Below are 25,099 nucleotides of genomic sequence, written 5' to 3' on the forward strand. Positions count from 1 at the left end.
ATCTACAATAACGCTAAAGCGAACCCTACAACCATGAGCAGAAAATGAAACAATGGCGGCAAGTTAGCCGTGCTTTGCTTTTGTAGTCAATATCTACATTGTTATGCTTTGAGATTTAGTCGAAGATTGAAGTCTATATTAAACATCTTGAGTGTCCATTCACCACTCAGGATACCATCTCAACACATCAGAATGTTGGATTCTGACGTCTCAAACCCTGCTTGAGTGCTTCACAATATTGAAGATTGAGGTATTTCATCCAACTTACCTGGATAATTTGTAACCTCAAGTCACCACAAACACTAGGTAAATGTGTACTTATGGCATTCTTGATTCAATTATAAGAACATGTTGATATTGGTCTAGAGTGCAGTTTATGCGGCGCCATTCCAAATTAACAAAGTGAGTTTACTGCTTCGTCACATAGTGCTGCTTGAAATCTGCAGAAGTGCACTGCTTTCAAATATTGCTTTGAACCGTTTGTGCCATATGTCAAATTTCAAGTACATTATGTTGAATTACTGTTCAAGCAGAACACCATAATATATTGGCAGATATACCTCATAGGCTGCATTGATAATGTTATTAATGTCAAATAGGTCTGACAGCATGTTGTCACTGTTAACCATCTTAACCAGACCTCAGTGTTTAATTTTACCAAGTAGCAATAAGGCTACTAATATTTTTGCCAGGTAGCCAAAAGGGCTGCAACAAATCCTCTTTGAGCAATTACTAGGTCATACCATAATACTGGATAATGAATACAATTACAAGTCAACAGATGATATATAACTCATTGTCTTCAGTGAAACAGCAACAAAATATGCTGATTGACACATCCATTAATTGCAGGACACATTTTGTTCATGGGGTTGACACTTGCATCAATAATTGTTTTTTAAGACACATTTTATTCTAGGGTCATGCCTCAATTTCAAGATATTTTAGGTTGACACTTGCATCAGGTACCTGACATATTTTTTGTCTAGGGTTTGGTCCATGCATTGATGTAATGATACCCAGATTTGTTAACTGCATCCAATCTTAGATCTATGTGTTAGAAGTACAGACTCCTTGCCTTGTAGTTGTAGTTGTGATTATGACTGTGATGACCTCTTGTTGCCCAGGATGAAGCTGCACCAGGGACCAGTGGACACATGGTCCACGAGGGAGAAGCTCGCTCTGGCGTGTTCTGTCATGAAGAGTGGGGACCAAAACTGGTAGGAGATTGAATCACTCTTTACTTATCTATTGTCTTAGTGTTTTGTATTGGGGTTTTTTAAATCATATTTTCTAACTCATGTATCTGACTCTGAGACTTGCTTGACTGTGCTCTCTGTACATTTCCTCGTTCTGTTTGCTGTTCATCTTTGCATTAAAATGGGAGCAGGACAATTGCCACCCGTACAATTGCTACCCGGACAATTGCCGCCGGACAATTACCAACTAGGACAACTGCCACCTACGCCAATTGCCACCCAGATATTTTTACTATAATAGTGAGGACAATTGCCACCCCAAATTTTATGTAATTTTATTTGAGAAAATGAATGCAGGTTGTCAATAAACACAACTTTAGATGATGAAAAGTCAATGTTTTGGGGAATCTTGGCTTTGATGAGGTTTGATTCCCCACATGGTCTCAATGTGTGAAGCCCATTTCTGGTGTTCCCTGCCATGATATTGCTGGAATATTGTTAAATGGGACGTGAAACTAAACTAACTCACTCACTCACCACCAGCTGACATGCGCGCTCCATCAACATTTATATCTATTGTACAATGCACTGTGTAATGGGCCTGTGGCCCTCTACTGCAATAAAGTCATTCACTCATTGACTTGTGACACAATGCACTTCTTTCTGTAGGGTATCAGTAAGCAGAGCTATCAAGCCATATGTGGAAAGCCAGCGACCATCTAACTGGTTCTCCCAGAAGGTAAGTCAATATCATTCCTTTAATCAGTTCACTCCATCATCCATCCCTGTCATGGACTGCATCCTTCAATCTATCAGTAACCCATGAAGATTCAGGCCAGCATTGGTCTTCAGCAACACCTGCTTGTCCTAAGAGGTGACTAACAGGATCAGGTGGTCAGGCTCATGAACTTGGTTGACACATGTCATTGTAACTCAGTTACCTAAATCGGTGCTCATGCTGTTGATCACTGGATTGTTTGGTCCAGACTTGATTATTAAGAGACTGCCACCATATGGCTGGAGTATTGCTGAGTGTGGTGTAAAACCATACTCACTGAGTAGCATTAAACACAAACAAGTCCATCAGTCTTCTTCAATTCCACTTTGGTAAAGTTGCGCAGATCGATGCTCATGCTGTTGATCACTGGATTGTTTGGTCCAGACTTGATTATTAAGAGACTGCCACCATATGGCTGGAGTATTGCTGAGTGTGGTGTAAAACCATACTCCTGAGTAGCGTTAAACACAAACAAGTCCATCAGTCTTCTTCAATTCCACTTTGGTAAAGTTGCGCAGATCAATGCTCATGCTGTTGATCACTGGATTGTTTGGTCCAGACTCGATTATTTCCAGACCTGCTACCATATCGTTAGAATATTGCTGAGTGCGGCATAAAACTGAACCCACTCACTCACTTTGATAAAGGTGATAAGAGGTGACTAATCAATTTACTGTAATGAATTCTTATATACTACTCACACTTTGCTAAGGATCACAAAAATTAGCAACTTTACTTAAACGTAGATTTGTAATTTGACATTGTATCCTTTTAAAACTGGATAGATAATGATATGGTAACACACCTTTAGGAAAACAGCCACTGTAAGCTAACCGTATGCACTTGATACATGTGTAACCATAAAAATGGTATTCATGGCACCAATCAACCATTTTGCAAAATCATGGCAGGGGTCATTGACAAGTACACAACACCTGTCAATAGCAGGTATGGGATCCACAATAAGCAGTTATACCGAAAACTTGGATCCTTTCTTACAATAGGCTTAGATATTTCAACCAAATTTTACCACACATCTTAGTTTTCTGTTGAATCAATGATTTGATCCTTAGTAAAGTGTGAATAGTATATCCATGATAACACACATAAAGATACTGATGTCACATCCAGTATGTATAAGTGAAGTCATCCAAGGTAATCTATCTGATAGAAATAAGTGTAATTCACTTGATAATAAGGATGTCCATCAACCTCTGAGCACTGAGCTTAAGTTGGCTGATACGTCATATGGCCATTTTTCAGCCAATCATTTAACATTAGTTAAGACAGGACCTTCTTATATTTCCAGATAATTTTTCAGTCCAACCTCCCCACTCTATATATGCATATAAACTTGCTGGCTTTGCTTGATTTTCTCCACACCTTACAGTGCTGTAAAAGTACTGTGCAGTTTAAGCCAGTTGCTCAACCAAATACTTTATCTGAACTGCAATCTTAACTGACAAATACAACATACACACGAGGAAAGATATGGTGTTTGCTACTCTTGCTTCAAGCTTGCTATGGGTACAATGTGCAGAGCTACAGATAACATTTTGGGTCATTGAGTTATGTACTCGCTTGTGCTCATCTCAATTGGGTATCCTAATTTTCCTTTGAGTAATCAAATAAATTGTACCCACCTCATTCAAACTCAATTGGGTATTTCGTCATTTTCCATTAATTGTAAAAATATAATGACGCTAAATGTTATTTATATTGGATCTGTAATATGAGAAACTATAAGAAAGACTGCAAGTTGCCTAGTTCATGTGTTGAAATAGAACCTCTCAATGTACCTCAGTTATTTTATCTATGCACCTGTACGCAAACAAAGATTTGACATTTTTGTGTGTACGCATGTAAGATAAAATATATTGAGTATTTACAAAAATTCAAGCGTACTTGTACGCAACAGGCTTGGTAAGAATTGAGTTTTCACATAAATGTTTGAATAATTTACGCAGATACGCAGCTTATCTGTACCTCTGAATGTGTGAAGCCTATTTCTGGTGTCCCCCACCGTGATATTACTGGAATATTGCTAAAAGCAGGGTAAAACCAATATTGCTGAGTGTGACGGAAAAAATATACTCACTCTCTCAAGCTTGCTAACTCACAGCTTGGATATTATGAGAAGCAGTAGCACTTGAGTATGAACCTATGCCTGTAAGTCTATAGTAATTATGTCATCTCGTGTCTTCAGAATTGTGCCTTGCAGTACTCCGATCTCCTAGAGAAGGTGGAAACACCCAAGTAAGTCAGTTACATTTATAGACATCATGGTGTCTATAAATAATATAATATTTAATAATTCATCCTTGCTGTCAGTTCAAAAATATTTTGAGTATCCAAGTTGGAATCTTTCATTTGAAACCATTTTCAGTAGATCTCAGTGTTAATAATGTGTGATGTTTATTTGCACAGACACAGACTGTGTTTGTAGTCGACAGCAACTGGCATCATATTTCCAGGAACTCATATAGGATTGCAGGGTTTTGCCTTGATGTGCAAAAGCAGGGGTCCAGGGGACTCATTCTCTTTCTTTCCTCCTTACTCCCCCTCTCTCTCTCTCTCTCTCTCTCTCCTCCCCCCAATCAGTACTCTCTCTCCTTCCTCTCTCTCTCCCTTCCTCTGTCTTCTCCTCTCCTTCCCCCTTCTCTCTCTCTTTCTATTTCCCCCCCACCCCCATATCAATACATTTTATGGGTCCTTGCTGATAACATGAGGAAAGGTATTGAATTAGAATTATGCCTGGAATGAATTAGAATTATGTGGACAGTGGTCATGACTGACTGGTGAAATAACAGACACAGATGACTACTCTTGATGCGCTGTTGGTACACTCTCAGGATTTTTGTGTATCTCTTTGGGCGCAGTTTTTGGGGTTTTCTGTGTCCAGTCTCAACATTTGTGCATACTGGACAGATAGTTGTGCCTCATATAAACCCAGGGATTCAAGAATATGTCTAGTGCCATTTGGATGCTTTGAATATTTCATTCAAAATTAGAATTCAGTGCAATAATGTATTTCTTCATTGATCCTGATTTAAATTTGGAAGTTTGTCTTTTCAGTTACGGAAATTTTAATGACAATTTATCAGAGTATAGGCAAAAATTAGTTTCTAATAAAGGTCTATGATGCAAATGGTGGTTTGATAAAATTGTAGTAGGCTTATCCTTGTTGAATACTGTTTGATGTACCTTCTCTTTTGGCTTCAGGTGCGGTGGGGTAGTCTAGTGGTTAAAGCGTTGGCTCGTCACGCCGAAGACCCGGGTTCGATTCCCCACATGGGTACAATGCGTGAAGCCCATTTCTGATGCTCCCCTGCCGTGATATTGCTGGAATATTGCTAAAAGCGGCTTAAAACCATACTCAGTCAGTCTTTTGGCTTCATAGCCACACTTAGGGTACATCAAAAGATATTCAGTTCACAAGTATGATAGTAACATGTCTCTTTTGTAATTCTGTCAGACGGAAACGAGGCGATGGAGGAGAGACTGACACGCCTGCTGATCAGATATTCAGGAAGCTGATGACGGAGAGAATTGAGGAACTACGTAAAATAGCCTTGGGGGAACAACAGAGATACAAGTAAGTTGGGCAAAATCTCTTTGTACTTCATGAATCATCATCATCATCATCATCATCTTCTGGCTTTCATCGAGAATTATTTCCTCAAAAGTTACTGATTTTTCCTTATCCTGACTCATGCTTATTGCTTATTGCTTGTCTTCTTCTTCTTGCGAACATAGTGGAACACGTGTATCTCCCAATTGAAGTTCCCTTCAATTAAAAAATCACTAATTAGTACTCACCACGAGTTACCTCCCTTCCACAAGCGCGGGAACGAGGGCGCCACCTGAACCCATGTGCCTCACTCTCTCCTCCTTCGCCCAGTGAGCTGGACGTGAGAGTGCCTGTGTCTCCCAACACACTATATCCTTTATTTATATTTAGTTTAGTACCTCTTATATTCAGTTATAGAGGTGTAACTAGTATCCTTATTCAACTTGCATTGATTATTAGTCGTGTTTCTGCTGTTTTATTCACGGTTCGCCGTGTTTGTTCAGCAGTTTACGTTAATGAGAATCTGCACAGGTTGTAAACTACGTTATTCCGCTACCGATCCACATTTAAAATGCCCTAGTTGCATTACTCCATGTTCTATTGTTTCTCGTTGTAAATTATGTATTAATTTACCAATTTCTGCCTTTGATAAATATTTATGTTCCGTTTTGAGACGGAAGGCAGATAAATCTCGCAAACAATCTTCAGTCATGGCTAATAGATCGGAAGCTATTATACCCTGTCAACTGTTGACTGACGACCCGCCACCGGCTGGTGGCATGCCGGAGTTTCCCTCGGGGGATAAGCGTGGGACGCAGTCCGCTATGTCCAAGAAGCGACCTGCATCTCAAGACATTCCGTCTTCACAGTCTAAGACTAGGAAAGCGTCCACATCATCTCAACGTACGCTTCGAACCCCCAGGTCCACAGCTTCGTCAAAAGGGAAATCTACGAAAGCTACAAATAATTTTGCCTCCGATATTCTACCTGTCTCAGAATTATGTTTATATGATGATGACATTCCGATTATCATTCCAGATGTACGTCATAAGAAACGTCCAGTATCTGCTACCGTCACTACAGCGCAGATAAACACGCAACCAGAGATGCCTACGCTGACGCCTGAGTTTACGATTGAGGGTCCCGTCACTTTCACAGAGAGGCCACCCTCAACGCCAGCGCAGACTGTCCCAGACGACCTGGTTAACCAAATCATGAGACTGATGGAGGACCGTTACGGTTTACAGAGGCCCCAGAGCCACGGGACCCAGAGCCCAACACTTAATAAGTCATACAGGGCCCCAGAGCCCGCCTTGGCTTCGCGTAGGGCCCCAGAGCCCACAAACGCGCCTCCGCGAAGGGCAACCCAGCCCGTAGCGATCACTTCGCAAAGGAAGTCCCAGGCCGCCTCGGCGAAGGAGCTAGAGCCTATCCAGTTGCGAGGGACATCGCGGAGAAGGAGCGCTTCGCCGAGCCCACACCCTGTAGAACACAGAGGTCGTTCGCGAAGCAAGCGCTCATATGTCGATTCGGACACTGACTCGATACATTTGCGAAGGTCGCGAAGGCTAAGTGGCTCCATATCTACCTCGCCCAGAAGATTTAGAAGAGCTTCGCGAAGTCCCCAGCGTTCGCCGAGGATGTCTCCTCCAAGGTCTCCTTACACTAGCCACTCGTCAGTCCGTTCACCACAGTCCTCACATAGATCTTCCTACAGATCTGGGGCGGTGGGGTAGCCTAGTGGTTAAAGCGTTGGCTCGTCACGCCGAAGACTCGGGTTCGATTCCCCACATGGGCACAATGTGTTAAGCCCATTTCTGGTGTCCCCCGCCGTGATATTGCTGGAATATTGCTAAAAGCGGCGTAAAACTAAACTCAGTCAGTCCTACAGATCTAGGACTCCGACATGTGACCCTACATCAGAGGAAGAAGGTATCATTTTCTCAGATGCTGAGATTAGATACTGGATGGTGAACTTGCTTCCCCATCGAAGAATGAGAATTCAACTCAGACTTACCTGATGAAGGATGATGATGTAGACAATATCACCTTACCTCCTATTGACCCGATTGCAGCGGTAATTTGGATACAGCCTGTTCCAAATCTTCAAAAGTCCAATCTACACATTTCCCGGTCTTCAATGCCAAGAAATTTGCTGGACACAATATGGACCCCTTTTTCAAGGCCCAGGATATTGATGACAAATTTAAATTAATCAGCGATGCCAAGTCCAGAAGTTACAAAGTAGACGATCGCAAATTCGCTCAACTAGATACCATCGCCAGGAGGATGTTCTTTGGATTGAATAGATCTAGAACGATTAATGAAACTCTCATCACCAAGTTCAAGAATTCTACAGAGGAGGAAGATAGAATGATCTACTCAGCTCTACTCATGCAGAAAAGAGACCACCAATTTCTTACAGAGCACCTGTCAGCGCTTACTGAAACTACTACCATGGCTCAATCGGGCAAGGCTTACTAGCCTCCTGCTCTTGGGATAAGCAATTTACAGAATCTCTATACACAGCTCCATGGTCATCGCCCTTACTGTTTGGTGGCAACATAAACAAGGTCTCTAAAGAAGTATCTAAAGACTCGAGAGAGGTTCTTATGATCAGATCCATGGATACCTTAGCGAACGTCATTAAACAGTCAACACAGAGGTACTCAGGCAAGTCTAAGTTTTCGGGGCTACAGAAAGCACGGGACAAGAAATTAGCTGCAGCTAAAGATCCCAAGGATTCTTTTCGTCGCCCATACAACAAATTTAGGGGAGGATCAGCTAGAGGCAGATCATCCAGAGGTGCCCGTGGATTTAGACGATGAAATTCAGGTTCAGAACGACTGGAGTCTTCCACCCCAAGCCGTTCCAGTACAACCGTCTCAAGTGGGTGGACGCCTTCAGCTACACTGGGAAAACTACAAGATCCATATGTATCCAACATCCTACAGCACGGATATCTAATACAACTCAAGGCCAAGCCTCCGTTAACAGTCAACCCCCCAGGGTTCAACGTTCAACCGGCACAACTACCTATGTTAAGAGAAACAGTACTTACTCTACTAAACAAACAGGCCTTAGAAGTTCTGGATCAACGAAACATCGTACCAGGTTTCTACTCCCCAGTTTTCCTAGTGCCGAAGAAAAAATCCAAGGAGAAGTTTCGTCTCATATACAACATGAGCATCTTCAACAGAGAATATCTATGCAAACCACCAACGTTTCGCATGATTCACTTACCGCAACTTCGCATTTAATTCGTCCCAAAGATTACATGGCCAGCATAGATTTGCAAGACGCATATCTACACACATTCGATTCATCCCAACTCAAGGAAATATCTAAGATTTATCCTAGACGGAAACATTACCAATGGAAGGTTCTTCCCTTCGAATCACATCGGGCCCCTTGGGTATTCACAAGAGTGACCAAGCCTATTGTCTCATACCTACATCGTCAAGGTCTTCGCAGCGCTTTTTACCTAGACGACGGTATACAAGTGGATCCAGATCCACAGCCGCCTCAGACTACAGCTGAATTTTATAATCAAGCTACTAACACAATTAGGATGGTTAGTAAATCTACTCAAGTCGGACCTAGAACCAACGCAAGATCTGCAATTTCTAGGTATACGATTTCTAACAGCTCAGAATCGTATTGTAGTCCCGGAGGACAGATGGATCAAGATCCAACAACTTATTCCTCAAGCCCTACTCTCTCTGTTACCACTACGACAGTGGCAGAGCCTATTGGGACTACTCACATCAGCTCAAGACTTGACAGTCAGAGGCAGGCTTCAATTACGTCCGTTACAAGTCCTCATCAATGCTCATCTCGAGGACCCTCTACCATTCAGTCTACCAGATTATGTCAAACCACATCTACTCTGGTGGACCAAGAGATTGAATGTTTGCGCAGGCGTCTCCTTAGTAGAGCCGGAATCGAACACACATCTCTACGTAGACGCGTCACTACAAGGTTGGGGAGCCCACCTTGCTGGCAGGACAGCGTCAGGCCTATGGAGCAATCAAGAGAGCAAATGTCACATAAATCTGCTAGAGATGCAAGCAGTCATAAACGCCATAAGTCACTGGAGCAACATACTACAGAACGCTCAGTTGATGGTTCACACAGACAATTCAACAGTGGCGTTTTATGTGAACAAACAAGGTTCAACAAGGTCACAGAACCTACTGACTCGATGTTTCAGACTGTTCGATTTAATCGACAATCTAAACATACACGTCAGAGCTTGCCACATTCCAGGAGCAAAGAATGTATTAGCAGACGCTCTCTCTCGGCCACACCAACCGTCGCCGACAGAATGGATGCTCCACACAGAGATATTCAATCAAATAATCATGGAAATAGGATCTCCACTGATAGACCTATTCGCCACTCGATTCAACAAGCAACTGACAACATTCGTGTCGCCAGTGCCAGATCCACTAGCATGGGCAACGGACGCACTAAGCATATCGTGGGAGAGACTCAACGCGTGCGACGCTTCCGCCTCCCAGCGCTGATCCCATTAAGTCTTACAGAAAATCAGTCAAACGCAGAGCCTCCATCTGATTTTAATCGCAGCCTCTACTGGCCAGCAAGAACTTGGTTTCCAGATTTCATTCAAGTAATGGGAAACCAATTCTTCAGCTCCCACAACGCCAATCTATTGATACATCCGCACACGCGCTAAACACCAGAAGCATTCCAACTTCACGTATGGATTGTATCAAGGCATGTCTGAATAAGAGAGGTTATTCTGCCAGAGCTGCTAAAGCGGTCACGCTTGCACTACTTAACTCAACTCGTAACTTGTACGATGACAAATGGCACAGTTTTGTCAATTACGCTGCTAAGAAAGGATTTACAGCCAGATATGCTACACATCCTCAAGTGGCAGATTTCTTATGTTATCTACGGCAAACTAAGAATCTAAAAGGCTCAACCTTGTCCACTTATCTTGCAGCCATAAGTTCTGTCATAACTATGCTAACGGGCCAAGTTAACAAAAACACCAGAGTTACTCGCTTTGTTACGAGCGTTCCGATTGGAGGATCAGAAACGGAAGTTTCACGCTCCAGCCTGGGATCTAAATATAGTGCTCCAACACCTCACTAGTGAGGCTTATGAACCATTGCTATCTACATCGTTTGAATCACTGACCCACAAAACCTTATTCCTGTTAGCACTAGCTACGGTCACGAGAACACGCTTTGATGATATTCATAACATCGCTCATCTGGGACTTCGCTGGGATTTTATAGCTTAAAACCAACTGCCAGGTCAACCAGACAGATTATTCCACGCCCCAGCTCTCCCATCCATACTTGGACCGCATGATGACGATGGATCTATCACTATGCCCAGTGAGGGCACTGAAAATATATCTCCAACGATCCAAACAGAGTAGAGGGAAATTCAAGAGATTATTTATCCCTATATCTACAGCTCGCGAGACGGAAGTCTCACGTACTCACGATCTCTATCTGGATCAGAACTGTCATACCACTACGTGCCTACAAGGCTGCAGGACTCGACCCCCAAGAGCTTCTAATCCTCACAAAATTAGAGTGCTAGCCTCAACTCTCGCTCTACATGGGAATTGCTCGTTGAATACCATAATGGAGGGATGTTTCTGGAGATCCGATATGGTGTTTGCCAACCACTATCTGAGAGATATCACCACCGAGGACGTCTCAGGTATCCACCATTTCGGGTCCCATGGTCCTCGCTCAACAGTTGACAGTTCCACGGAGAAGATAAGTCTATCTTACAGATTTTATACTTATCTGATAACAGTACTAATAGCTACATACTATCTATATATTTTGCTTAAGTTTAATTTATTATCTTAAGCTCAGTACTATGGTTTTTATATCATACTATATATAAGCTTACAACTCCTAGGAGTTTTGCTACTATATATATGTTCAGCTTAAGTTTCATCAATCCTTAAGCTCAGTCATATGGTCATATGCATAAATGTATTAGCTAACAAACTCTAAGGAGTTGGTTACTATTATACAGCTTAAGTTATAATTATATCTTAAGCACAGTACTATACTATTATAGCTTAAATATATGCATATCTTAAGCTTAATACTTTGGTTAATTTATAAAAGTATCCACTATAAACTCACAGAAGTTTATACTATCACATTAATAGCTTCAGCTTACATTAATGTTGTATATACTTTTATCATATTCAATAAATTGTAATAACCTTTATATGGCAGCTGATAAGTTAAACAGCAGGAATTCATCAGTTCAGTGCCTTTATGAAGTTCCCATAGGGTTATTACAATCATCACAGTTCAAATCACTAATTATTAAAATCCAAAGTATATATATTCCCACCTCCTATTCCCACCTCCTTTTCCGTCCGGATTCTACAAGCAATAAGCATGAGTCAGGATAAGGAAAAATATGAAATTTTAGAGTAAAAGTAATATTTTATACTTATCCTGACTCATGAGGTAAGCTCCTCCCGTCCTCCCCACTTAACACTTTGGATTTCTTCGAAAAATAAAGTGTCGGGCTCGAAACAAAAGGAGAGAGTGAGGCACATGGGTTCAGGTGGCGCCCTCGTTCCCGCGCTTGTGGAAGGGAGGTAACTCGTGGTGAGTACTAATTAGTGATTTTTTAATTGAAGGGAACTTCAATTGGGAGATACACGTGTTCCACTATGTTCGCAAGAAGAAGAAGACAAGCAATAAGCAATAAGCATGAGTCAGGATAAGTATAAAATATCAATTTTACTCTAAAAATTACATTTTTCTGTTAACTGCTAAATCCATGATCATTAAATAAGAGTATTGTTAACAATTAACCTTGCTTTACATAGAAATGAAAATAGTAATTGTGAAGTCATTCGTAGCAAATTGTAAACCATTGCAACAAACAAACAAACAAACAAACAAAATCGTTCAAGAATAAATATTATATGCATGTTTGAATTTCTCAGAAAACTGAAGAAAGATGTGGAATGCATAAAGTCTGGACAATACGATGATCGGCTGACGGAGATGTGGGAACAGATGCAGGCGTACGTTGATTATGTTCATGTCAGCTATTTCCTGTTCATATTGTATTGTTTGGGACCTGTGAAGATCTGGGTCAGAGTTGATCTTCAGTAACCCATGCTTGTCATAAGAGGCGAGTAACGGGATCGGGTGGTCTGGCTTGCTGACTTGGTTGACACATCCTAATAGTGTAGATTAATGCTCATGCTGTTGATCACTGGATTGTCTGGTCTAGACTCGATTATTTACATACCGCCACCATAGAGCTGGAATATTGCTGAGGACGGCGTAAAACTAAACTCACTCACTCACTCATGTTGTGAGGTGCGTGAGAGGGAAGCATGGGTATCAGGCGATGTAATTGAGATGTTGTTGTCAGTTGGTTGATGTTTCTAATGATGTTGGCAGGTGTGTGACTGGGTGTACATGTCAGCTGGGTCATGGATTTATGTTATTAGGACTGACTGGGATGCGTTGTTATAAAGTTTATTGTTGTTAGCAATGTTATTGATAATGTTGTTATCAGCGTTTTGATGTTGATATTTCAGAGAGAAGGCTGCTGAGGAGGCTGCAAGGGAGGCAGAGAAGAAAGCAATGGAGGATGCCAGGGTTCAGGCTCAAGGTGAGTGACGGAATATGCAGTTACTCCCTAGGACACATTATGCTGTTACTTCCTAGGACACAATATACTGTTACTCCCTAGGACACAATATGCTGTTACTTCCTAGGACACATTATGCTGTTACTTCCTAGGACACAATATGTTGTTGCTCCCTAGGACACAATATGCTGTTGCTCCCTAGGACACAATATGCTGTTACTTCCTAGGACACAATATGTTGTTACTCCCTAGGACACAATATGTTGTTGCTCCCTAGGACACAAGATGTTGTTACTCCCTAGGACACTGTTGTTACTCCCTAAGACACAATGTGCTGTTACTCCCTAGGACACTGTGTTGTTACTACCTAGGACACAATATGCTGTTACTCCCTAGGACACTGTGTTGTTACTACCTAGGACACAATATGTTGTTACCCCCTAAGACACAATGTGCTGTTAAACACCTGTCGTTTGGCAAGTTGAATCATAACACTGATGGAATGAAATCCTTTGTTTGGTTATGTAATATTGTGCATGGAGTGTTGTTTGACAATTTCTTCAACTTGATCTTCCAATGAATCTTCTATTCAGCAATTTAAATGTCTCTAATGTTAACATGGTAGAGTGAGAGCGCATCATCTGATGTCATGTATGTGTGTTATTCACAGCCCAGCAGTGCAAACGCGTGTTGGGTCCCAAACGTCCGTCTGTCACTTCACAGAGCAGTCTGTCAGAACAGGAAGACACGCAGGAATCTTACCCAGAATTCCCCTTGCTTGAGGTTCCGAAGGTAAGAGGTCACAGACCATAATAAATTGAATTTAGGATGTGCTGTCATGGTACACGTGTGCCAGAGGCGTCTTTAGAATAGATTGATGATTTTCTCATGTATCTTGAGATGTGACCATGGTAATGGTATTGTTGATGTGTTGATTCTATGGTTAATTGTTCGGTGATGTATTTCAGATTGGTGATGATGACACACCACTGCATCTGTCCACAACACCATTAGGGGTTTCGGCACAACAGCCTGAACCTCGCACCAAGGCTGTTCCACCTACCTCCCCACTTCTGTCATCTCTACTGCAGAGTAAACTGAAGTCTGCCAACAGCTTGCAACAGCTGAAAAACGTGAGATGTCACATTTGTCATTCTGCATCCTTCTCTCATCAAACTTTGGGTGGTGGGGTAGCCAAGTGGTTAAAGCATTCGCTTGTCACGCCGACAACCCCGGGTTCGATTCCCTACGTGGGTAGAATGTGTAGGGCCCATATCTGATGTCCCACCTCCGTGATATTGCTGGCATATTGCTAAAAGCGGCATAAAATCGCTCTCCCTCTCTTTCTTTCTCCAGATACCTGAATGTCATTGGTTCATTCGCTGGCTTAGTCAGACCAACTGATGCTCAAAAGATTGTAACTGTTGTTTGTTACCTGTTATGTGTATCACTCCTAAATGCCCTTCAAAGACTTGAACTCGCACATTGTGTGAGCTTGTTGCAAGGGAGATATAATTCAGTTCTCTATGGCCCACTAGCAATGCTCTTTGTGATGTTACGTGTGATTATATTTTACGAGCTGAATTGGCTTGGCATAAAAAGATGGGACACATGTTGTATTATCACTGGAGTCTACACTCACTACATGCTCGCTCACATACCCACTCCTTCTCTCCCTCACTCCAGCTCTCACTTGCTCACTCTACCTCTCACTCACTACCCACCACTCACTCACACCAGCTCTCTCTCACTCCTACTCCACCTCACCTCACCTCACTTGCTCCAGCTGTCTCTCACTCACTCACTCCAGCTCTCTTTCACTCGCTCCAGCTCTCTCACTCACTCCAACTCTCACTCACCCCACCTCACTCACTCCAGCTCTCACTCACTCACCTCTCACTCACTTTTTCCAGCTCTCTCACTCACTCACTCACTCACTCACTCACTCACTCCAGCTCTTTCACTCACTCACTCCAGCTCTCACTCTAGCTCTCACTCATTTTCCAGCTCTCTTTCACTCACTCCAGCTCTCTCACTCACGCCAGCTCTCTCTCACTCACTCACTCAAGCTTTCTCTCACTCACTCCAGCTCTCACTCCAGCTCCCTCACTCACTCACCTCTCACTTTTTCCAGCTCTCTCCCACTCACTCACTCCAGCTCTCTCACTCACTCATGCTCTCTCTCACTCACTTACTCACTCCAGCTCTCACTCACTCACTCCAGCTCTCTCTCACACACTCACCCACCCACTCACCCACTCCACCCACCCACTCTCACCCACCCACTCACTGTTCCAGGAAGCCGAGCAGGCCGAGGCTCTCACCCAGGCCCAGCAGGTACAGCAGCTGGCTCTACAGCTGCAGCAGTCAGCAGAATCAGCTGTGAGTCAGGCTAGGGAAGCAGCTGTCAATCAAGCCAGAGAAGCACAACAGCAGCTTCAACAGCAACAGCAACTGCAGCAGCAGCAAATGAAAATCGCAGCCAGTGCTGTGCAGAGTGTACCCCTCACAGAGTCCCTTCCAACGTCCCCATCATGTGGTAAGTCAACGACTCTTCTACTTTCTGTTAATCCATGGCTGGGATTACAGGATTACCATAATTGGTGGGATTGTGTTCTGTAATGGTACTGACTAGTGCCCTAGGTTGAAAAGATTTACCTGGCATTGAATCCTAAAAAAAAGTGAGCATATCTGAAAACATGTCAAGTTTTCGAATCAGCATTACAGGGAACAGACATATTGGTTACTCAAAACTATGTGTTTACCCTTTGTCTGGTTGACACATGTCATTGTATCCCAATTTCGTAGATTGATGCACATGATGTTAATCACTGGATTGTCTGGTCCAGACTTGATTATTTACAGACCTCCATGATATAAACACCAAACAAATGTTGTAACATCATCTCTTTTATAACTTCCTTTACATGTACATCAGGGTCGGAAATCACTTTAAAACAGCTAGTATACTGTGGTACAGTGGCACGTGTAAAATCACTTGCCCTGATACATTTTCCACTATTGGCCGACTTTCTTTTTCATTTCTTAAATAAACAACATAATTAACATTGGTAAATCAACTGGACACCGGTACAGCGTGATATACAAATTTGCTTGCCCGACAGAAAAAAGCACTGGACTGGGACATCGGGCAAGGGGTTATTTCCACCCATGTACATGTATGCACAGTCTGCCCTTTAAGCAGCACCAAAAGCCTAAAGAACGACTAGCTTAAACCACAGTACAGGAAGTTAAACACACCAACACAAGTTCTGCACCAAATGTAAAATAATATGTGTGGTCATATTCATCATAAGTTATCGTGTTACAAACAACAGTACTTAGTATTGAAAAACATGATCAGTTTTATTTATTGGATGGATGTACATTGAAAAACCTAAAAATTTTGCACAAAATCATTCCATCAGAGCTGCCTGATGTCTCATCCGGCATTATACCCGTGAGGGTCCGGGTTAGAATAATGATCTTCAGTAACCCATGCTTGTCGTATGAGGCGATTAATGGGATCGGGTGATCATGCTCGTTGACTTGGTTGACACATGTCATCGGTTCCCAATTGTGCAGATCGATGCTCATGCTGTTGATCACTGGATTGTCTGGTCCAGACTCGATTATTTACAGACCGCCGTCATAGAGCTGGAATATTGCTGAGTACGGAATAAAACTAAACTCACTCACTCATCCGGCATTGAAGACTGTCTGTGATAACTGCTGGTTATGGATTCTGATTTAGTTTAATAGAACCTCTATTACTTGTATGCTTGTTAAATACACCCCTTCACTCAATCTTCAGCTGCCCCCACTCTGTCGAAGCTGTTGTTCACAAGGGCACAGCCGAAGCCAGTCTCTGAGACCACCTCGTCCTCCATCACCACTGTCACCAGCACACCTGTCGTCACCGTGACCGAAGTACCTTCCCCTCTCGATATCCTGGAAGCTGGCGAACCCAAGTCCACAGATCCACTAGATCAAGGTAGGTAGTGTCACCATATTGCTCCTAAGAGAGACCTCATCTCTATCTAGAGCCTGAATCTTTCCAAGGACAAGGTTTCTGGTAAGGGTTTCAAAGAATTCGAATATGAACGGAATAATAGAATAGCCAGACTTAAGCCAGCCTCTCATGTGGGTAAAATGTGAAAATAAACTGAAATTAGAAAGGGACTGACCATTTATGATTTTGGATAGGTGGGAAATTGATTCAGATTTCTGCTCCTGAACGTGTCTTTCTAAACATTGCTTTGATTATGTGGTGGTTGATGTTGTTTCTCTAGACTCAGCTGATGAGAGTGTCAATGTGGATGTGGACGGCAGTCGAGGTCAGTTCCAATGATGGCGATCCACAAGAAGGGTCAGCTGACCAGTCATGTGACCCATCTTGCGATGGTGGGGATGGCAAGGATGATGTTGCAGAGGATGAAGGGACAGCTGATGAGTTGACACAGGCGGAACTGACTCCGCTAACCCGACCGGAACATAAGGGCGGTGGGAAGCAGGTGACTGCTAGTCAGGTGAGTGACACGGACGAGATGACCGCTGCTCTGGCAAGTCCAGTTGGTCAGGCGGGGCGGTGGGGTAGCCTAATGGTTAAAGTGTTGGCTCGTCATGCCGATGACCCGGGTTCGAATCCCCACATGGGCACAATGTGTGAAGCCCATTTCTGGTGTCCCCGCCGTGATGTAGCTGGAATATTGCTAAAAGCGGCATAAAAACCAAATTCAGTCAGTCAGTCAGTTAGTCAGGCAGGAATGATATCACTATTATCAGATGAGGGACATAACAGAGTGGTAATGAGATGAACTCTGGTTATGTGTGTGACTAGATTGCTTCATTTATGTGTATGTATGTAGACAGTTTTGTTTCAAACATGGACGATTAATTTCCAGCTGCAGGAAGACGATGACTCCAGCGAGGTTGCAGGCAGCAGTTTTGTGTGTGTGGATGAGGAAGTATCCATCAAGGAAGACCCAGCATCACCAGCCAGCTCCGTGTCCTCCAAGGTCAGCGAGAGCGGTGGCAAGTCCTTCAAGCCGCGCCGGAGGAAAGGTGAGACATGGTCCATATGTATGCCTCTCCTTCATCCACACCAGCATGTATCATGTCCTTGTTAGGTGGGCGGTGGGGTAGCCTAGTGGTTAAACGTTCGCTCATCACGCCAACTGTGTGAAGCTCATTAATGGTGTCCCTCACCGTGATATTGCTGGAATATTGCTAAAAGGGGCGTTAAACCATACTCACTCTCAAATCCTAGGTGTCATGTTTCTAGGATTGTCATCACAGTCTGTAACCACGGTCTGTAACTGTACTTCGTCATATGAGCGAAATATTCTCAAGCACGACGTTAAACCCATTTTCACCTCACCTCACCTGTAACTGTACTGGGGCAGTGGGGTAGCCTAGTGGTTCAAGCGTTGGCTCGTCACGCCGAAGGCCCGGGTTCGATTCCCAACATGGGCACAATGTTTTAAGCCCATTTCTGGTGTCCCCCACCGTGATATTGCTGGAATATTGCTAAAAGCGTAAAACTAAACGCAGTCAGTCAGTGTAACTGTACTCGTGTTGGGTTTAGCCACAGTGGTCACGTTTTTCTCCCACGTTTGGATGAGATTTTGGATACAACTGAAATACTCTTTGAAGCTGTGTTTAGCCAAATTTACTAACACAAGAGAGATCCACCATTGTTATATCTGCCCCATCCAAAACTGCCTTACTGATATCTGCATGTGTTATTTTGTCAGGACGCGGAGGTCGAGGGGGTCAACGAGGGAGGCCTTCACGCAGATCTGTGCAGGTTTGTAAACATTTCACACCTCTCACATCTAGAACCTGATATCATAAAAATCTCACATCTAGAACCTGATATCATAAATATCTCACATCTAGAACCTGATATCATAAATATCTCATGTCTAGAACCTGATGTCATAAATATCTCACATCTAGAACCTGATATCATAAATATCTCACATCTAGAACCTGATATCATAAATATCTCATGTCTAGAACCTGATGTCATAAATATCTCGCATCTAGAACCTGATATCATAAATATCTCGCATCTAGAACATGATATCATAAATATCTCGCATCTAGAACATGATATCATAAATATCTCGCATCTAGAACCTGATATCATAAATATCTCATGTCTAGAACCTGATGTCATATATATCTCACATTTAGAATCTGATACATACGAATACAAATATTTTAGACCTAGAAGCTGATAACATAAACATCTCATGTCTAGAACTTCATAGCATAAATATTTCACATTTAAGCATGATAAAAAAGGATCTTACATCAGGAATGTAATAATGTATAGACATCTAAAATGATAATGCTCTCATTAGAAAGGGATAATGTTCACATGTCACATAGAGAATATGATAATGCCAAGTAATAGTTTCATCAAGGTTAACTCTGTCACCATCGTGTAGAAACTGCATGACGTGGTGTGTTTTCTACAGGATGATGACAAGAAGGACGATGCCAGTTCAAAACACAGTGATGTTGATCTGTCTGATGAAGAGATGCGAGAGAGTGATGATCCTGCACCTACCTGTGGCTCCATCTTCTCAGAATCCATTCCAAACAGTCCTGCCTCCTTGTCCATGTGGTATGTATATATCAGTCACAGATACACATTGGTGATATTTTAAATGATAATTCATATTCAAATTAGTTTTTTCTAATTATGTCTTCATCTGTGAGGTGTTTCATTTCCTAAGGTGTATATGAAACACGTACAAAGTTATTCATAATGCATTTCTCCTGTTTCAAGTAGTGACACAGAGGATGAGAAGGCCTTCAAGACATGGAAGAAATCAATCATGTTGGTGTGGCGATCAGCGGCCAACCACAAGTAAGTGAACTGTTGGTTGAGAAAATAAGGCGGCTGTGGTATGAGAGAGTAAGTGGGTCATGTTTGTGGGGAGAACAAGCCATCTGTTGATTATAGAGAACATGTCAACTGTCATTTGAGAGAGCGAGTGTGAGAGAAAAAGTCAGCTGTGGTTTAAGGAAACAAGTGTGTGGTTTGAAAGGACAAGTATGACAGCTATAGTATTATGTATTGTTTGAGAGAACAACTTGGTCAAATGTTGTTTGGGAGATCAAGTAAGGCTTGAGAGGAACCTCTAAATGAACTGTTTTTACCCTTAAGACTTGAACACTGTGTAATGTCTGTTACAGATATGCCAATGTGTTTCTGCACCCTGTCACCAATGAAATAGCTCCTGGCTACAAGGGAATTGTGCACAGGTGAGTTGGGAAGTATGGTGAGAGGGAGACAAGTATCAAACCTGTACACAAGTGAACAATGACATGATTTTAGATCTGATTAATATATGCTGTACAGATTTCCAAAATAACATCTCTGAACCTGCACTTGAGATTTGAAAAATAATGAGTTGGTATTTGGTGTAGTGTTGGGAATTGGTTAAAATATCATAATTGATGATTGCTTCATTACAACCGATCAATCATCGAAAATAATTGGTCAGCGTCATTTATGAAATTTTTAATACTCAAAAAAATAAGGAAAAAAACATGTAGTTCTTTGGGGTTTTTTAAAGGATGACTAGTATGTTAGGAACATAAATTTCTTGGAGTCTTTAAGATAAATTCAATCATGACTTGGAACGAGCTTTTAGTGCTTATGAAATGTAACAGACAAAACCCACCTTGTGAAATATTTTGTTAATGAAAAGTGTTCCAGAATTGTTTGTGTTCGATTATGAGAAAACATGATCGATTGCTTGGTCGTTTAGTCACTGCAACCAATCTTCGATTATTTCAATTAATTGGACCACCCCTAATTTGGTGTTAATGGTTTGGCTTGTGTAACATCCTTTGTTTCAGTCATTTGTTGTTGAGCATTCCTTTTTTCAAGGCCTTGGTTGTAGAATGTCCTGCTGTTCTTGTCCTTTGTTGGATGAATGTCCTGCTGTTGGCTTCTATTGTTTACTTTCATGGTTATCTGGAATCTGTTTAGACCAATGGACCTTGGTACCATCAAGAAGAATATTGAAACAGGAGTGTTACGGACAACGCCAGAGTTCCAGCGAGATATGATGTTGATGTTTACGAACGCTATCATGTACAACAGCACCGATCAGCCTGTTTTCAAGATGGCCACCGAGATGTACAATGATGTCATGCAACACATTGAGGTAACCATGACAACATCTTTTAACTTGTCTTCTAAGGGTTTTAGTTTTGTGTTAAGACTTAAAAATCAGTCTTTACATTAATCATTTGTCATTTATTTTTATCAGGTCGATTTTTACAAGTGGATCCACAATGCCCTCTCCATACATAACAAAGAGTGATCACACAACAATTTAGAACCAGCTTAAGTCTGGCAGACATGACGTACTGTATGGTAATTAATAGCAAGTATCAGTGTGAACAGATAAAAAGTGACCGCCTCCGTGGTGTAGTGGTTAGAGTGTCCACGGAGAGCGGAAGGTCGCTGGTTCGATCCCCGGCCGCGTCATACCAAAAGACGTTAAAATATGGTACTTGTTGGTCCCTGCCTGGCGCTCAGCATTAATGGGTACAACAAGGACTTGTCGGCTCGGAGTCTGAGTGGAGTATTCATGCTTCACTGCGGCATGGTATCTCAGTGGGCTAGCACTATAAAACCAGCTTAAGTCTGGGCTAGTACAAGCATCCGCACATACACATGCATGCACGTCGTCATATGAGCGAAATATTCTCAAGCACGGACGTAAAACCCAATTTCACCTCACCTCACAGTTAAAAGTCTTACTTCTTGATAACATCAGCTTCCATGTCCCCAAAAGACAGCACAAAGTACTGCATTCACATACTGCTGACCTGGCATATTGAGGACACATTGTGTTCAACTAGCTTGGAAAAGACAAATAGCCAAGCTACAGTTACATAACTCCCCTTTGTTTGTCAGCTTACCCCAGCTTGAACATAGACAATGGAAAATTGTGTGCCTGGTAAACAGAGCCCAGTGTTAACCACTGACAATCTCCACACACTGGTAACATAATATATGAATAAAAAGGATGAGTATAATTTTGGGGAAAAATAAATGTATATAATATTCACTTCATGGAAGATTGTTATATCTATATATCAAAATATCTAAATGTTGGAAATGATATGTTGATTAAATGGTTGGACATAAAGATAATAATTGTTCACAAAAAGCTAAGTCAGCAGAGTAGAACATTTAGCCATTACTTGACTTCCAGTTTGGTGGGGCGGTGGGGTAGTCTAGTGGTTAAAGCATTGGCTCGTCACGCCGAAGACCCGGGTTCGAATCCCCACAGGGGTACAATGAGTGAAGCCCATTTCTGGTGTCCCACGCCGTGATATTGCTGGAATATTGCTAAAAGCGGCGTAAAACCAAACTCAGTCAGTCAGTCAGTCCAGTTTGGGTTCAGTTATTAACAGTAGGATCGTAAATAGATCAGGCAATGTGTGATTGGAATTTTTAAACTTATTCCTGTTTATTAAACTTGAATTAATTTATATGGCAAACACATCTCTGAAGATTTACTGTCAGAAACATCTCAATAAAATTTGCTCAAGAATTGGGATCAAATTTGCAAAAGGGCCAGACAGCCATATTTAAGATGCAGTTCAGACCACAAAACTCAACATGTACCCATGTACAGAATGGGTTGAGCTTACAGTGATTGTATGTTGTCTTGCAGCAATATGTCAGCACCCAGTTGATGGTTCAAAGCAATGAGACGAAGATGTTACGGCAGTCCAGACGTGGAGAGCTCCAGGAGAAGGTACGTTACAGATGTTAGTTTGTTACGAACAAGCACCTTCAGCCTACAACTGTCTCTATCAGGCTATCACACCAACCTACCTCGCCTACTTCACACGGGGCAGTGGGGTAACCTAGTGGCTGAAGTGTTCGCTCATCACGCCAAAGGCCCGGGTTTGATTCCCCAAATGGGTACAATGTGGGAAGCCCATTACTGGTGTCCCCTGCTGTTATATTGCTGGAATATTGCTAAAAGTGCGAAAAACTGAACTCTCTCACTCACTCGTTTGCCAAGATGTAAATTGGTCATTGTTGAAATTACATTTGAAATTGTAATTGACCTACAACCTGAATATTTATGTATGTAAGACATATGGTTGTATCAATGTCCAGATGTATCATTATGAATGCCCACACAAGTAACAGTGTCTCTTGTGAAAAGTCAAATTTCTTAATATATGTCCAATAGTACATTATTTAATCTTCAGAGAATCAAAACATCTTAGTTGACAAACTTTAACTTTGGGCTCTGTCAAACACTAGTTCAAGAACACCCCATTATCCATACTGTGTATGGTAGTTTATGGTCATGTTATTTCTTCCAGGAAGAGGAGGGAAAGAAAAGAAGAACTTCCTCAGAGCAGCCACCAGAAGGTGGCAAGACGAAGAAGCGCAAAACTCGGGCTGACGACACCTGAGCTTATTGGCAGACATTTTTGCATGTCTGTTGTATAAAATATTTCTGGTTAGCACGGAGTAATCTCCCTTGAACACACTCAAACTAACCTTCACATTGCCTAAACTGTTTTATGCTGCAACAGGCCTTGACTATTGTCAGTGATGTGTGTAAGAAATCTTGATATATGCTTATGTTGCATCATCATTCACTGGAACGCAGCGTGTGTTGGTGTAGTGAAGAGCTGCCTGTACAGGTATGTTGGTGTCCCCTGACCGTTGGTCAGTGTTGCAACATGGTGTGTGTGTGTGTGTGTGTATGGATGTCCTGTTGTCAGTATCAAGCTTCTGGTAGAGTAAATGGCTGTATGAAAAATATTGATTTATGTGATTGCTTACTGTTACCAAAGAACCAGGGGTGGTGGCCTAGTGGTTAAAGCGGTGGCTTGTCATGCTGAAGACCGGGTTCAATTCCTACATGGGCAGAATGTGTGAAGCCCATTTCTGGTCAATCCCCGCCCGTGATACTGCTGGAATATAGCTAAAAGCGGCATAAAATCATTCACTCATCCACCAAAGGACCACGAGGAACTGTTAGGTGGTGTAGTGAATCACAGTGTCTGCTGGTTAAAGGAAGGTCTATTGTTTTATTCTCTGGCAACTTCATAGGAAAAGACACTAAAAGATGGGACTTGTTGTTACCCTGCCTGGCTTGGCTTTATGAGGATATCACAAGGGAGCAATGGCTCGTCATGTATTTGGTGTATTAAGGGACTGCATCGAAGTGTTAATAATTTATGGCTAGAGGGGTGAATTGCTGAACCCCCCTAAAATCATCATCATTCTCCCCTTAAATCATCATCATTCTTTCCCTCCTTTTCCTCCTCCCCCAAAAAAAATAAAATAAAATAAAAATAATAATAATAATAATTAATAAATAAATAAATTATTATCGGTCCCTAATAGGGACACAACCAGCATAAGACCAGACCAGTACAAGCAGACACACACATGTATGTCATCTGTGTGTGATAACATCATCAGACCCTAAGAATAATGACAGATAATTGTGTAAAATATGTTTTCCCCAGCGTAAGTGAATGTTTGACGTATGAGAGATCATTAATTGAAGCTTTTGTCACAGATATGTGGAATAGCTATCAAGCACATGACATGTGATGCATGTTGCCCATCTCAGAGGTGACACATGAAGCAGACGTCAATCTGTGTGACCACATTTGGTCATGTCTAACAGAGCACACGTAGCCGACATCAAGTTGAACCGCAGGTGCCTCTCATGTATGTTGCAGACGTCAATCTGTATGACCACTGATGCTGATGTCTGACAGACAACACATGTAGCAGACGTCAAACTGAGGTACCGCAGGTGCCTCTCAACGTATGTTGCAGACGTCAATCTGTATGACCACTGATGCTGATGTCTGACAGACAACACATGTAGCAGACGT

General features: G+C 42.2%; 1 protein-coding gene across 1 annotated transcript; it reads left to right on the plus strand.

Moving 5' to 3' along the window:
• On the plus strand, positions 1-24,006 carry LOC124255530 (bromodomain-containing protein 8-like). The gene is made up of 20 exons (XM_046689466.1): positions 1-306; positions 1,128-1,220; positions 1,869-1,938; positions 4,184-4,233; positions 5,453-5,572; positions 12,519-12,599; positions 13,125-13,198; positions 13,848-13,969; positions 14,146-14,310; positions 15,476-15,716; positions 16,992-17,171; positions 17,486-17,706; positions 18,082-18,241; positions 18,934-18,986; positions 19,666-19,814; positions 19,980-20,060; positions 20,390-20,458; positions 21,192-21,369; positions 22,894-22,977; positions 23,561-24,006. Exons 2-20 carry the CDS (start codon positions 1,129-1,131, stop codon positions 23,651-23,653), a joined length of 2,283 nt encoding a protein of 760 aa, XP_046545422.1. The 5' UTR covers positions 1-306; position 1,128; the 3' UTR covers positions 23,654-24,006.
• The last annotated feature ends 1,093 nt before the right edge of the window (positions 24,007-25,099 follow it).

Source organism: Haliotis rubra, unplaced genomic scaffold (assembly GCF_003918875.1).
Source record: "Haliotis rubra isolate DU_JTF1 unplaced genomic scaffold, ASM391887v1 Scf602, whole genome shotgun sequence".
NCBI classification, from domain to species: Eukaryota; Metazoa; Mollusca; class Gastropoda; order Lepetellida; family Haliotidae; genus Haliotis; species Haliotis rubra.